Source organism: Xenopus laevis, chromosome 5S (genome assembly GCF_017654675.1).
Source record: "Xenopus laevis strain J_2021 chromosome 5S, Xenopus_laevis_v10.1, whole genome shotgun sequence".
Taxonomy (NCBI): domain Eukaryota; kingdom Metazoa; phylum Chordata; class Amphibia; order Anura; family Pipidae; genus Xenopus; species Xenopus laevis.
In genome coordinates this window covers 82,761,032-82,774,689 of record NC_054380.1, presented here as the reverse complement: position 1 = coordinate 82,774,689, position 13,658 = coordinate 82,761,032, and the positions used below count along the sequence as shown (strand labels likewise).

Sequence of the window (13,658 nt, the reverse complement as noted above, 5' to 3'; positions counted from 1 at the left end):
CTGTTGATCTCTTCCTGCACTCGGTGATGTGCTTCGCTCGCATGCTGGTCCAGACTATTGCTTTTATGTTAAATAACATAATTTTGGTCAATCCACTACTGTAGATAACTCTCCACTTCATAAAACACCCATTCTGGGGCACACAGCATAAAGAAGCCTAACCGTCTGTGCACCTCAAAGTTTATTTTCCTTTGGACTTCTTGGGGGTGCCTCTCCTGGTAACACCCAAAATGAAGTTGCCTCAAAAGGGAGGGTGTATGATGAATCAATTTCTGTGGTTACTGCTGGAAAACATGCCTCCGATGGTGAAAGAGTGCCATAGCTACTACACGTATTGTTGCTCAGCATCCCTTCTCCAATTGGCTGGGACCCACTCTTGGTGTAAAATGGTTGCCAATCTTCCACACAAGTGGACTCAGCTGTTTCCCCCTGGGAAACAAAGGCGATACCTGGTACAGTCTCAGTGGGGATCAGCCGTACTTGTTCTGGAGCAGAGATGGCTTTGCCTGCGTGGCTGGTATAGCAGGGGACAGGTGATCTAACACATGCACCTGTGTAGGCTTTGTCGACTGCGGTGGTTCAGGTTCATCCTCTATTGACTATTGACTTTGGTGGAACATTACCCGGAGCAGTTGATGCTGCAGTCTGTTTGTGCCTAGGAGGTATCTGCCCAGTCAGAAGCAATAGCTGAAGCTCCGCGACCGCTGCATTGGCCTAACCATCTAAAACAGTGATCCACCATAAAATAAATAAAATGGGCCTATATAATACTTGCACATGCCTGTAGCACAGCTCCCATCCACGTCCAATATGGCCCAGTGCCACTCTGCGCCACAACTGCCACACGTGGGAATCAGTCTGCCATGCTCAGTTAATTTTTGGGCAAAGTCCACTAGCTCCATAGCACCAATTGGCTTTGCCATGCATCATCGTGCATTCACTTCTGCAGTTCTGTACCAGTGACACTCTCAGCACTGCAGCTTAAGACAAAATGGCACCGAAACAACTTCCAGCCCCACCTAGTGTCAATGGTGCATCAGATGATCTTCACAATATGACAGTCCTCTTTCCACTTTCTGTTTCCTCTGCAGTGTACAATCCCAGCTGCAGTGACACATTCAAAAATGCATATTCAGAAACTGTACGCCAGCCGTATTACTCAACTAGGTAATCCAATAAAATGCTTTGTGTCCTAGGTTTTTTTTAGTTAAAAAACACAGGGTTCCCAGTCAGCGCATACTCTTTCTCATCCTGCCAACTACCCCAAAATAATGTAGGTGGAGCTACCATTCTGACCTTTGGAAGTAAACAGTCAATCCACTTCACAGTAACATTCATTATTCCAACAGGCAACCAGAATACCAAGTTAGGCACACACTTTCACTTATTTAGAGCATACAATGGCGACATGATCAGTTCAAATCTTTCTCACAAGATGCTTTTGTGCTGCCTTCCTTGGGCCGCTCCCGTTCCACCGCCCTCGTTGGGATCTCGCTATTCCCACCTGCCCTCAGCAACCTGACACTCCTCTTTGCCACCCCCTTGCTATACCAGACAGGACTTTTCACGATGGCCAAGGTCTCATAGATATTTCCTACAACTTTTTCTTTACTGTCACTTTAACCCTGACCGTATCTACCGGAGTATCTACCGGAAGGCTACTTCCACTAAGCTCCTGGTTTTGTCTATTAACTGCCCTTACCACCTGTTTCCTACCTATCTTGTACACCTAGGGGCACATTTACTTTACTCGAGTGAAGGAATAGAATAAAAAATACTTCGAATTTCGAAGTATTTTTTTTGGCTACTTCGACCATCGAATTGGCTACTTCGACTTTCGACTTCGAATCGAACGATTCGAACTAAAAATCGTTCGACTATTCGACCATTCGATAGTCGAAGTACTGTCTCTTCAAAAAAAACTTCGACCCCCTACTTCGCCACCTAAAACCTACAGAACATTAATGTTAGCCTATGGGAAAGGTCCCCATAGGCTTTCTAGCCAATTTTTGATTGAAGGAAAATCGTTCGATCGATGGATTAAAATCCTTAGAATCGTTCGATTCGAAGCATTTAATCATTTGATCAAACGATTATTCCTTCGAATAGCGCTAAATCCTTCGACTTCGATATATTCAAAGTCAAAGGATTTAACTTTGACGGTCGAATATCGAGGGTTAATTAAGCCTCGATATTCGACCCTAAGTAAATGTGCCCCCTAGTGCACACTATCACATTAATCGTCTGTCTCTGGCTTAGCCTGTTACCTGAACTCCAAAGCTGGGCAGGTGTTCTGCACTGGACCACGCCCACATACAATCTACCCCATATTAAACATTTACCATAACCATAACCTCCTAAAGTACAATTTTCCCAAAACTGAATAGTTTCAACATTCAAAACCCCACATGCATTCATAACAGACATTTGACATTTACATCCTCCTATACCACACTTTCCACATTACACAATCTTCAGCCACCTTACAGGCTAAATAAAGCAAATGAGCTCTTGTCATCTGATACAATATTCATTATGAATTTACCTTTAATGTAATGACATTGCCAATGTCCTTGAGATTCACTCCTAGCACAAACGATTGAAGTCCCAAAACATGATTTTTAGACAATTGGCCACAATTAACTATATTTAACACAGTGGGGGTCATTTATAAACTTGGCACAGGGCAGATTGGTTCGCAAAGTGAATATATTTGCCCTGCGCATGGTTATATTTATAAAGCTGCATAAGAGGGTGCAAAAAGAATTGCAAATTTTTGTTCACAATGCGAATGTCTATAGGAGCTTTTTAAATATGTCGCAATTCGCAAATTGCGAATATTTATGCGCACACTCTGCGACTCAATTACGCCACAGCTTTGGTGGCGGATAAAATATTCGCAAAACAGTTTCGCAAACTGCGAATTTAAGTTACAGTCAATGCTATTTTCACGCACAACAGCCTCGCACATTTGGTGCGCTCGCGCAAACTCCCGTCTCATTTGCGCGCCATTATGAAAATTTATTTACAATGCAAATTCGCAAAAGATGGGAAGAGCAGTGCAATATATTTGCATTCAGGAAAAAACATGCGCAATACAACCATTTGCGAAAAATATGCGCTGCGCGAACTTTATAAATAACCCCCAGTATCTGTAAGTGTTAAGTATCATACTTCATCAAAAGCATTTGGAATCCAACTGTGTGCATCTGATTTGCGAGCACTGATGGCATGTTTTCTGCAGAGAGTTTTGGTCATTGATATCACTACAGCTTATTTGCTCATAACCTTCTCACCATGAGTGCATATTTCCTCACCATTTTTTGAATGCATTTCTTCTACCTGACTGAAATCTGTCTCCACCAACTTACCTTATCGCTAGCCATCTCAATAGTTTCATTCCTCTTTACTATCGCATACATACATTATGGTGCTTATTGCCTCTTCTTATAAGCATTTCTTCTTCTACAGAGACCCATATATTCATACTGTATTTAATGGTGACATAAGCCCTGAAAAAACTAAATATCCTTAATACAATTTTAGACAGTAATTTGTATGATAGACCCACACTCCTTTCCATGAATTAAATGCCAGATGCAACAAAAAATTCAGAGTTCAACAAACCATTTTTATATCAAGTGGATTCTCTAATGAGATGTCCCTTTGCATATACAGGTATAGGATCCCTTATCCGGAAACCCGATATCCAGAAAGCTCCCAATTACCGAATAGACTCCATTTTATCCAAATAATCCAAATTTTGAAAAATTATTTCCTTTTTCTCTGTAATAATAAAACAGAAGCTTGTACTTGATCCCAACTAAGATATAATTAATCCTAATTGGAAGCAAAACCAGTCTATTGGCTTTATTTAATGTTTAAATTAATTTCTAGTAGACTTAAGGCATGAAGACCCAAATTACGGAAAGATCCGTTATCCGGAAAACCCCAGGTCCCGAGCATTCTGGATAACAGGTTCCATACCTGTACAAGCACTTCTGGGTCTGTTTTAACTAAGGGGGTTATGTAATAAAAGGCACCAAGTTTGCCCGGGGAAGTAACCCATAGCAACCAATCAGCAGGAAGCATTTACTGGTCAGCTGTTTAAAAGCAAAATCTTATTGGTTGCTATGGGTTACTGCTCCTGGGTAAACGAGTGCCTTTTATAACATTAAAAGGTTAAAGTGTAAAGAAAATACAGAGGTACCAGCAAAAAAAAAAAAAATCAGCTGGCAGCAGCTCTCATTTTGAGCATTTAACTGCAACTCAGGGAGAACTAGAAATATCAATAAAAAATGGTGGCAGCCTAAAAGGTTATTTGTACAGATTTCCTGCTATTGTCTGCATATTTAAATAAATGTCAGTCAATCACCTTGGAGAACCTTGGGAGTAATTAACTACAGATTTACATACAAGTTGATGGGGAGCCAAAAAACCTCTTACTAGGGAGGAATTAAGTAAATGGAATTCTACAAGACAATAATATGTTGCAATGTCAAGATTTTGTTGAAGAAAAGGGCTGACAAATAATATAATAATAAAACATTATTTTCAAACATATTTATTATTGCCCTTCGGTGATACATGGGATCTCATGGAAGAGCAAAAAGAAATAGCTCTAGCTGGAATATGTATAGACTTATTATAAAATAGAAAACCTTTAATATATTTTGGCATTTCAGTTATAGTTAGCAGATGAATTTGCTAACAATTGCCGCGTGACCATTAAAATGTGCTTTTTGTAACCTCAGGGAAGAGGAATAAATAAATTCAGAAAATGAGGGAGTTAGGCTGATTGTGATAAAGTGGAAAGAGGAAACAAATGCTTTTAACCAAATTGAGTGAAGAGACTGCCCTCACAGTGGCAGGGCAATTAATAATAATGAGGTAAACATCTATCCAACTAAAAAAACAGAAATAAGGAATAGAAGTAAAACAAAGAAGAGAAAGAACATGTCTTGTTAAGGTGTTATAGAGTCATGGGATTTAGGAGTAATCCATGTAATAATCCAAAATATGGTGCTAAATGTACAATGGGAAAATGGAGAAGAAAATAAGACTTTCCTGTAGGGATAGAAAATCAAAATCAAAACCAATTTGAATTCAGAAATATTCAGCGGTTTTATTCCAAAAACTTTTGGCGCCGGCGACAGTTCTGACGCCGGCGACAATTAAACAGACGCCCATTGACTTTAATGTGAGTCAATTATCACCGGCTTCAAAAAATCCAGTTTTGCAAATTTTTCGCCTGCGAAATTCGCGAAACAGGTGAAAAGTTTGCAACACTGGGATTTTTCGTGGTAAAGCGAAACGGGACGAATTCGCCAATCACTACCTATTATCCAAATACTCGGGACCTGGGGTTTTCTGGATAACCGATCTTTCTATAATTTGAATCTTCATATCTTAAATCTATTAGAAAATAAATTAAACATTATATAACCCTAATAGGCTGGTTTTGTTTCCAATAAGGATTAATTATATATTAGTTTGGAGCAAGTACAAGGTACTGTTTTATTATTACAGATTTTTATTATATTATTTAGAAGTCTGTGGCAGACATCCTTTCTGTAATTTGGAGCTTTCTGGATAATGGATCCCACGCCTGTAATATTTCTCTTACCGTATACTGTGTTCCAACTCTGAGAGGATTCCTTGGGATACTACAGTAGCAGCTTTGTTGGTGCTGAAGAAGACTTCACTATTGTAGTGAGAAAATAGATTTCAATACCAATGTCAATGCAAGATCTATATAAGATCAATTCCATAAATAGCAGATGATAAAAGTATAGATGTACAGCGAAGGAAGAAATCACAGTTGACTTTTTTAAATATTTCTTTCATGCAGGCTTGGCCAACAGTGTCAACAATGCTCATTCTAGATAAATGCAATAAAATGCAAGTGTATGACTGAAACCTGTTCACATATATGTTCAATTTAGAACGAGCTGCTAGTGTTGTTTGAATTTCTATTTTTCTCTTTTTCGGTTTGAATTTCTCTCATACAAAACAAAATATGCCATTGCCAATTTAACGACACTGTGTGATACTTTATTTTTCACTTATAACTATAACAAATGCAATCATATCTACCATTACCTGAGCAGGAATCATAGCCGTTTAGCTTCATACTGAACAACAGAGACCACATTAACACTATAACAAAGGTATTTGTAATTTCTTGATTGGAAACACTTGGGAGTTCATTAATCTGACAAATGCTACTTTGCAGCAAGCATGCAGAGAAAGAACACATTATCTCATTAGTACACATGCCAGCTGAAGAAATCATCAATATCATCAGCAAGGTGTGCTTCAGGGAAAGAGCAATATTTTCTTGTGGTGTTAGGGGCTGCTTGAGAAAGATAAAATATCACTTGCTGTTTAATATTAATATAACAGAAGACATGACATTTATTTCAAGCAAAACTAGCACATTGTAGATTTTTACAGAAACATACTAAATTCTGGTTACGAATACTATAGCTATTTTGAATTGAAGCTAAAAAGCTATAAAACAAGCTAAAATTGAGATGAAACGGGTATTGCGTCAAAATTGAAAAATAATCCAAAATTATTTTTAAATATGTAAATAGTAAAAACAAATGAAACAGGAAGGGGAGGGACCCTTAGTGCAGATTTATCAAAGGTCGAATTTTGAATTCATGGGAGTTTTTTTATAACTCCCATAAACTCCCTCAACTCGAAATTCGATCTAAATTTATTAAAAAAATATATAATTTTCTAAACTCAGGTGAATAGGATCGACCCAAAAACTTGAATCAAATTGAATTTGTTCGAGTTTTCTCAAAAAAAAAACTTGATTGTCAGAAAGAATGCAAACATCACCTCTCCCATTGACTTATACAGCAATTCTGCAGGTTTTAGGTGGCGAATAGTCAAATTTGGATAACTCCCTAGTTGAATTTGACAGTTTTGGCCATAAAAAAAATTGAAATTTCGAATTCGAATTTTCAACCCTTGATAAAAAGGGTCAGTTGGTCAGTGAGTACAGAGAAAAGAGATTCTGAACTGGTATCTTTGTCTATCTACACAACTGAGGAACCAACTAATTAAAGTTTTCTATTTTTTTCCCAATTCTATTAATGCAACTACTGATCTGTGGTTCACGCAAGAGGAAATCGAGACTAGAACATGTAAACATAAAAAAAGTCCGGGACCAGATGGTATTTGTCCCAGCAAGGTACTAAACTCTGGATCTGTGACTGCGAAACCTCTCTACTTTTTTCAGGATTCATTAAAGTCTGGCATGGTGCAGAGAAAATGTTGAATTGCAAATGTGGTGCCGCTATTCAAAAGGGATCCCACTATCAGCTTCAAAACTATAGGCCAGTTAGTTTGGCGTCAGTGGTAGGAAAGCTTTTTGAAGGGGTATTACTGCATAAGACACTTAAAGGAACAGTAACATCCAAAAATTAAAGTGTTTTAAATTAATAATAATATAATAATATAATGCAGTGTAGACCTGCACTGGTAAAACTACTGTGTTTGCTTCAGAAACTCTATTATTGTTTATATAAATAAGCTGCTGTTTAGCAATGGGGGACTCTGGGAGAGCTGTGGATGTAAACTACTTGGACTTTGCTAAAGCTTTTGATACAGTACCATACAGAAGGTTAATGGTTAAATTAAGGAATATTGGCCTGGAACATAGTATTTGTACTTGGTGGTGGTAAATGGAACATTTTCTAATTGAACCAGTGTGCGGAGTACTGCAGGGCTCTGACCTTGGTCTTTTGCTGTTTAACTTTTTATTAATTACCCGGAGATGGCAATTGAAAGTACCATTTCTATTTTTGAAGATGATACTAATTAATGAGAACTATAAGTTCCGTGGAGGATGTTGCCACTTTGCAGAGTGATCTAAATTTAAAAACTGGGTCACAAACTGGAAAATGATGATAAATGCAAGGTTATGCACGTTGGCAGAAATAATATAAATGCGAGTTATACACTAAATGGCAGTTTATTGGGGGGTTTCCTTAACTGAGAAGGATTTGTTTTTTTTTGTAGATAAGTTATCTAATTCCTTGCAGTGTCATTCTGTGGATACTAAAGCAAATAAAGTTCTGTTTTGCATAAAAAATGGCATTAACTCAAGGGATGAAAACATAATTTAGCTTTTTTATAGGTCCCTGGTAAGGCCTCATCTGGAGTATGCAGTGCAGTTTTGGGGTGCAGTCCTTAAGAGGGATATAAATGAGCTGGAGAGATGTGCAACTAAAGGGATGGAAGATTTAAATGTATTGGGGTCAGAAACCCATGTCTCAATAAAGGCATTTTAAACAAAGCGATCTATGGCTGGTGCTGTCGATATCTGCAAATTATGAGGGGACCCAACAGGTGGCAAACCTAATCCCTCACTGAAATATATTGTCTGTTGACTGTAAAGGCATGGCAAGATCAGATAAAATTTGACACACAAAAGTTGATCATTGTCTCCTGTGGACAAAATACGCTTGGGAACATGATTACTCTCTATAAGTACATTAGAGGACATTATAGACAAATAGCAGGAGATCTTTTCCATAAAATGGATCACCGTACCAGAGACCACCCCTTCAAAATAGAAGAAAAGAACTTTCATTTGAAGCAACGTAGGGGGTTCTTCACAGTCAGGACAGTGAGGTTGTGGAATGCACTGCCGGTGATGTTGTGATGGCTGATTCAGTTAATGCCTTTAAGAATGGCTTGGATGATTTTTTGGACAGACATGATATCCAAGGCTATTGTGATACTAAAATCTACCCAACCCAACTATTTAACTATGTCAATACAGCATATTTCTAATACCTCAATTTTATCTCTAAGATAGCTGATATAAAGAGATGAGAAAAAAAACTACCAATAGTAGCTAAAACCAATGTAAAGTATTTATTATATCACCGTAAAAACAATGTCTCATATTTCTTGGTTTTACATGTAAAGTTGCTGTACCGTGTTGCCCTGTAACATTGGTTTTACATGGTACTACTAGAATGGTATGCACAAGAAAAATAAACAGTATATTTGATAAATAAATGGGGATGTGTTTTTTTTTTTAAAGCTGTTCTATCATGGAAACTTCATACAGTACATTTAACAAAAGAGCTATCTCTTGATGAATAATGAATATATTTAAAGTATGCCATCACTTAGATGCTAATGGATACACACAATGGATACAGTCTGATTCACTCTTCCTTTTCTGTATCTTTTGTCTTTCTACTCATCGTGTAGGAGACATTAAGATGACACTTTCACTAATTGAGGCAAACATCGGGATTCAATTTAATAAACAGAGCATTCAATGCTGGCAAGTCGCTGAATAGTCAGTATGCAGAATTAATGGAGGTAAGAAAAGAGGAGGTTAACAAACATTATATGGTGATGAAAATAAATACCATTACTAAAAATGATCAAAGGACACATTTACTAAACATGGAACAGTGAAAAAATGGCCATTTGCATCTTGCCTTCTGATTTGCACTCTAAGACACAGGTCTTTGAACATTTAGAACTACGAAGAGTCATTCCTCTTGTTCATTAGAGTAGAGCTGTATTCAGAGGAGGCAGGGGGTGCTGGGAAATGACCATTCCTTTGAACACTCCATAGCTTCAGTGCCATTCAAAGGGAAGGTGCAAAGTGTAGCCATTGCCCCAGGAGAAATTTAGCATCCCTTATTGTTCTGGCACTTGTGTTTTTAGAAATTAATAACAAAAACTGGTAAACAAATGAAGAAATGCCCTATTTGCCATACACCTCAAACAAGTTTGTGTAATGAAGTATAGAACAGCAATAACAAATACAGTTAGATGCCAAAACAATTTCTTTAAATTCTATCTATATATTATATTTTCCACTTAGGCTAGTTTTTAGTTTCCAGAAACTCATGTCATTGAATTGAGTCAACCTGTAGGTCTTATTATGCCTAGAATATATGAGAAGGTGTATCAATCTATATTGTATCCCATTACCTATACAGATGTTACAGACACAAACATCAATTCAGCAATGATTTTGTGAAGGACATATGTGGTTCTAATCTAATTGGTTCCTTGTAATAGCAACTTGGACAAAAGAAAACAATGTGAAAGCAATTTTATTAGATTTTGCCAATATTTCCCCATTGTAGGCAATTGACTCAAATAGAGGAATACAGTCTCAAACACAGTAACAATTATTACAGTACATTCTGTAGAAAATACAGTTCCATGATATTTAGGGGAAATACCTTTAAATAGGTTATATAAAAGTAGAGGTTACATTCCCTTTTTTTCCATAAAGCTTCTAAAAAAAATGGGTTATGTGGTAAAAACAAAGGTGTATCTGTTAAAGGGATGTGAGCCGCAGCTCAAATGACCTGACACATTTCCAGCACCTTCAGTTTCAGTTAATGATCACTCCTAGGATTTCAACAGCACTGCTGATCTGTGCATAGGCCAGAGAATGTATTTGCATTCCACAGAAAACACTCACCATACAGCGCTTCATCTTCAATGAGATATTTACAGATAAAAGTTATACTGCTATTCAAATAAGGTGCAATAAGTACATTGTATTTGACAACCCATTTTGGGAAAAGTGTAGTAAATGTCACAGTGTTTGATATTTACAGGTAATGTCTCTCTGTTTTGGTACAACTGTAATAGACTTTGATTGTTCGTTCCTTGTAGTGTTCGTTGAATGATATGTGTTTATCAGACTTTCCTGGGCAATGTAGCCATTGCTTCTTTAAGTGGTTTATGATTATAGAGCTGCCTATTCATCTTTTCTTGGCTCCAGACTAATGTATGTATTTTGCTGTACTGTGGTTGCCATTACATCATTACTGTTATATAGTGAAAACAAAACACTGTACAAAATTTACCCAGGTGAGGGATATTTCAGTGCATAATTACTTTACTGCTATAAACATAATTAGTCTTTATTATTGTATTACTGTAGCTATCTTTTGCTGTGTTGTATAAATTGCTTTAAAGAACAGAAAACACCTTTTCAAGGCTACATAATTACTCGTTTATTTTGTGTGTTTAATACACTGTTACAAACAAGGGAAAGTTGTGCTCACCACTAATTTTTAAAAACATTAAATTCACATAGACAAATACAAGAGGTCCTCTGCACTCAACCCATTATCAATATATTTAAGACAGAAACATTTTGTACATACTGCTACTGAAAAATGCCTTACCCTTTAAACAAAACAGGGATTGTTTGTCCATATATTGCAATATATTTAAGCTGGCCAACTACGTCAAAGTCATCCCATATCTGGCCAGTCCTATGCTTAACTTTCATCTGATTCATTAAGAATTCTATTGCTTCATTATACATTTTACAAATGCAGGTAAGTTTTACCTGCATCTTACTCGCTGCTTTCAAAGTAAAACTCCCAAACTTGGCTGCCCTTTTATTAGACACCAGTGGAATCACCTGACTATATCTGGAAGAGGTGGGAGCTACAACATGGAGCTGGTCACTGCTCCTATATGAACTATAACAATGACTTTGACGTAGTTGGCCATCTTAAATATATTGCAATATATGGATAAATAATCCCTGTTTTGTATAAAAGGGAAGGCATTTTTAGTAACTTAAGGGACAAAATGTTTCATACACTGTTGCCAGTTTGCATCATCTCTAGCCTTTCAGCAACCACGTTGTGTTATACAACATATGTCTTTCCAATAATTGAATGAAAATGTTCCAAACTAGATATTAGAGGCAGTGGCAGGCCAAAACAGAGGCACACCCTAGTATTCGACTGGCCACCTTCCACCCCTCTTGCATGTGCACTGATGATGTGGTGGCAGAAATGACAAGTGAGCAGTGGGGGACATGGGCCTGCAACAGGTGACGGAAGAGGTACATGTCTAGCGTCCCCCCCCTTTGCACCCAAAGGGGCAAATTCACTAAAGTGTGAATCGGCTAACGCTAGCGCAAATTCGGCAGTTTGACGCTATTTCGTTACTTCACCGATTTACTAATGGGCGCTGGCGTAAATTCGCTAGTGAAGTGGACCTATTCTATCGCTACTTCGCACCCTTAAGCCAGGCTAAGTTGCGCTATGGTGAAGGGACGTAACTACCCTAATTCACTAACTTGCACATTTTACTGAAGGTTAACTCTTGTGCCTGACTTGCCTTCGCCACCTCAGACCAGGCGAAGTGCAATAGAGTAGATAGGGCTTGCTTCAAAAAAAGTTGAAATTCCCAAAAACGCTGGTGTCTTTTCCTTTTTTAAGGGTGATAGGCTGAAAAAGATTGTAAATTTTTTTTGGGGGCACCCTCCTTCCCTCCTACATTTCCTAACATATGGCACCTAAACTATACAGTGGGCAAATGTATAGGGCAAAATAACACCTCTATTTTATTTTATGAAGCTTTCCCACGCTTGTGTAGTGTAATGTATTTGCTGCTACATATACGTCCATTGTACTTACCTTGACGCCGTATGCAAATTACGTAAATTCGCTTTGCTTGACGAATTAACGCTAGCACAACTTCGCTACCTTTCGCCTCCCTGAGTGCAACTTCGGATTTTAATGAATTAGCGGCGCCCTGGCGAAGTGCGGTGAAGTGTGGAGAAGGCTGTGCTAGCGCAACTCCGCAGGTTAGTGAATTTGCTCTTCTGCCTACTCCTAGTTTCAATTCAACTGTAGCACCAATGAGCACTGATCCAACTTCTTGCAGTCTGATTGATATGTATTTCATGAAGGGAGAAAGGATTCAGAGAGTGTTTATAAGGACAAACATACTAAAGTACATTTAAATAAAATTTAGAATTTTAGTTCAAAAGTTAGTGTAATATACTAGATATAGTAGATATACTAAATACAGATGAAGTCACTTTGTTTTGCGTGTTTAACACAGAATAACTAAACTCAATAAACCCACATCCCATTTAACACAGAAAAATGGGTCACAACATCCCATCTAATTATTTGAACATTGGAAATATTGTATTGTTCTTGGAAAGGTTAAAGGAAAACTATACCCCCAAAATGAATACTTAAGCAACAGATAGTTTATATCAAATTGAATGACATATTAAAGAATCTTACCAAACTGGAATATATATTTACATAAATCTTGCCCTTTTACATCTCTTGCCTTGAGCCACCATTTCGTGACTCTATCTGTGCTGCCTCAGAGATCACCTGACCAGAAATACTACAACACTAACTGTAACAGGAAGAAGTGAGGAAGCAAAAGGCAGAACTCTGTCTGTTAATTGGCTCATGTGACCTTACATGTGGTTTGTATGTGTGCACAGTGAATCGTACGATCTCAGGGGGCGGCCCTTATTTTTTAAAATGGCAATTTTCTATTTATGATTACCCAATGGCACATACTACTAAAAAAGTATATTATTATGATAATGGTTCATTTACATGAAGCAGGGTTTTACACATGAGCTGTTTTACTCAGTATCTTTTAATAGAGACCTACATTGTTTGGGGGGTATAGTTTTCCTTTAAATGCATTAAATACGTTTACATGACTTTGGACAACACAGTTTCTTTCATTGATCTTGAGTCATGACACATTTAACACACAAATCCAGGTGGCTTCATCTATATATACTGTATATCTTGTGTATTTTTATCAATGAGGGAGTTTAGTTTCCTTTTGGTGGTAATTCATATGAT

The 13,658-nt window shown here is 37.5% G+C and overlaps 1 protein-coding gene across 4 annotated transcripts in view; it reads left to right on the top strand.

The window, feature by feature from the left end:
- The window catches only part of LOC121394257 (muscular LMNA-interacting protein-like), a 131,846-nt gene that overhangs the window by 26,797 nt on the left and 91,391 nt on the right, over nt 1–13,658 (top strand). The window contains exon 2 of one of the 4 annotated variants that reach the window (XM_041564728.1): nt 9,244–9,357. The exons of the other annotated variants lie outside the window; for them this stretch is intronic. Within the exon in view, the coding sequence (XP_041420662.1) occupies nt 9,352–9,357 (6 nt within the window). The 5' untranslated portion in view covers nt 9,244–9,351. The remainder of the gene's footprint in view (nt 1–9,243; nt 9,358–13,658) is intronic. 4 annotated transcript variants of the gene reach the window in all.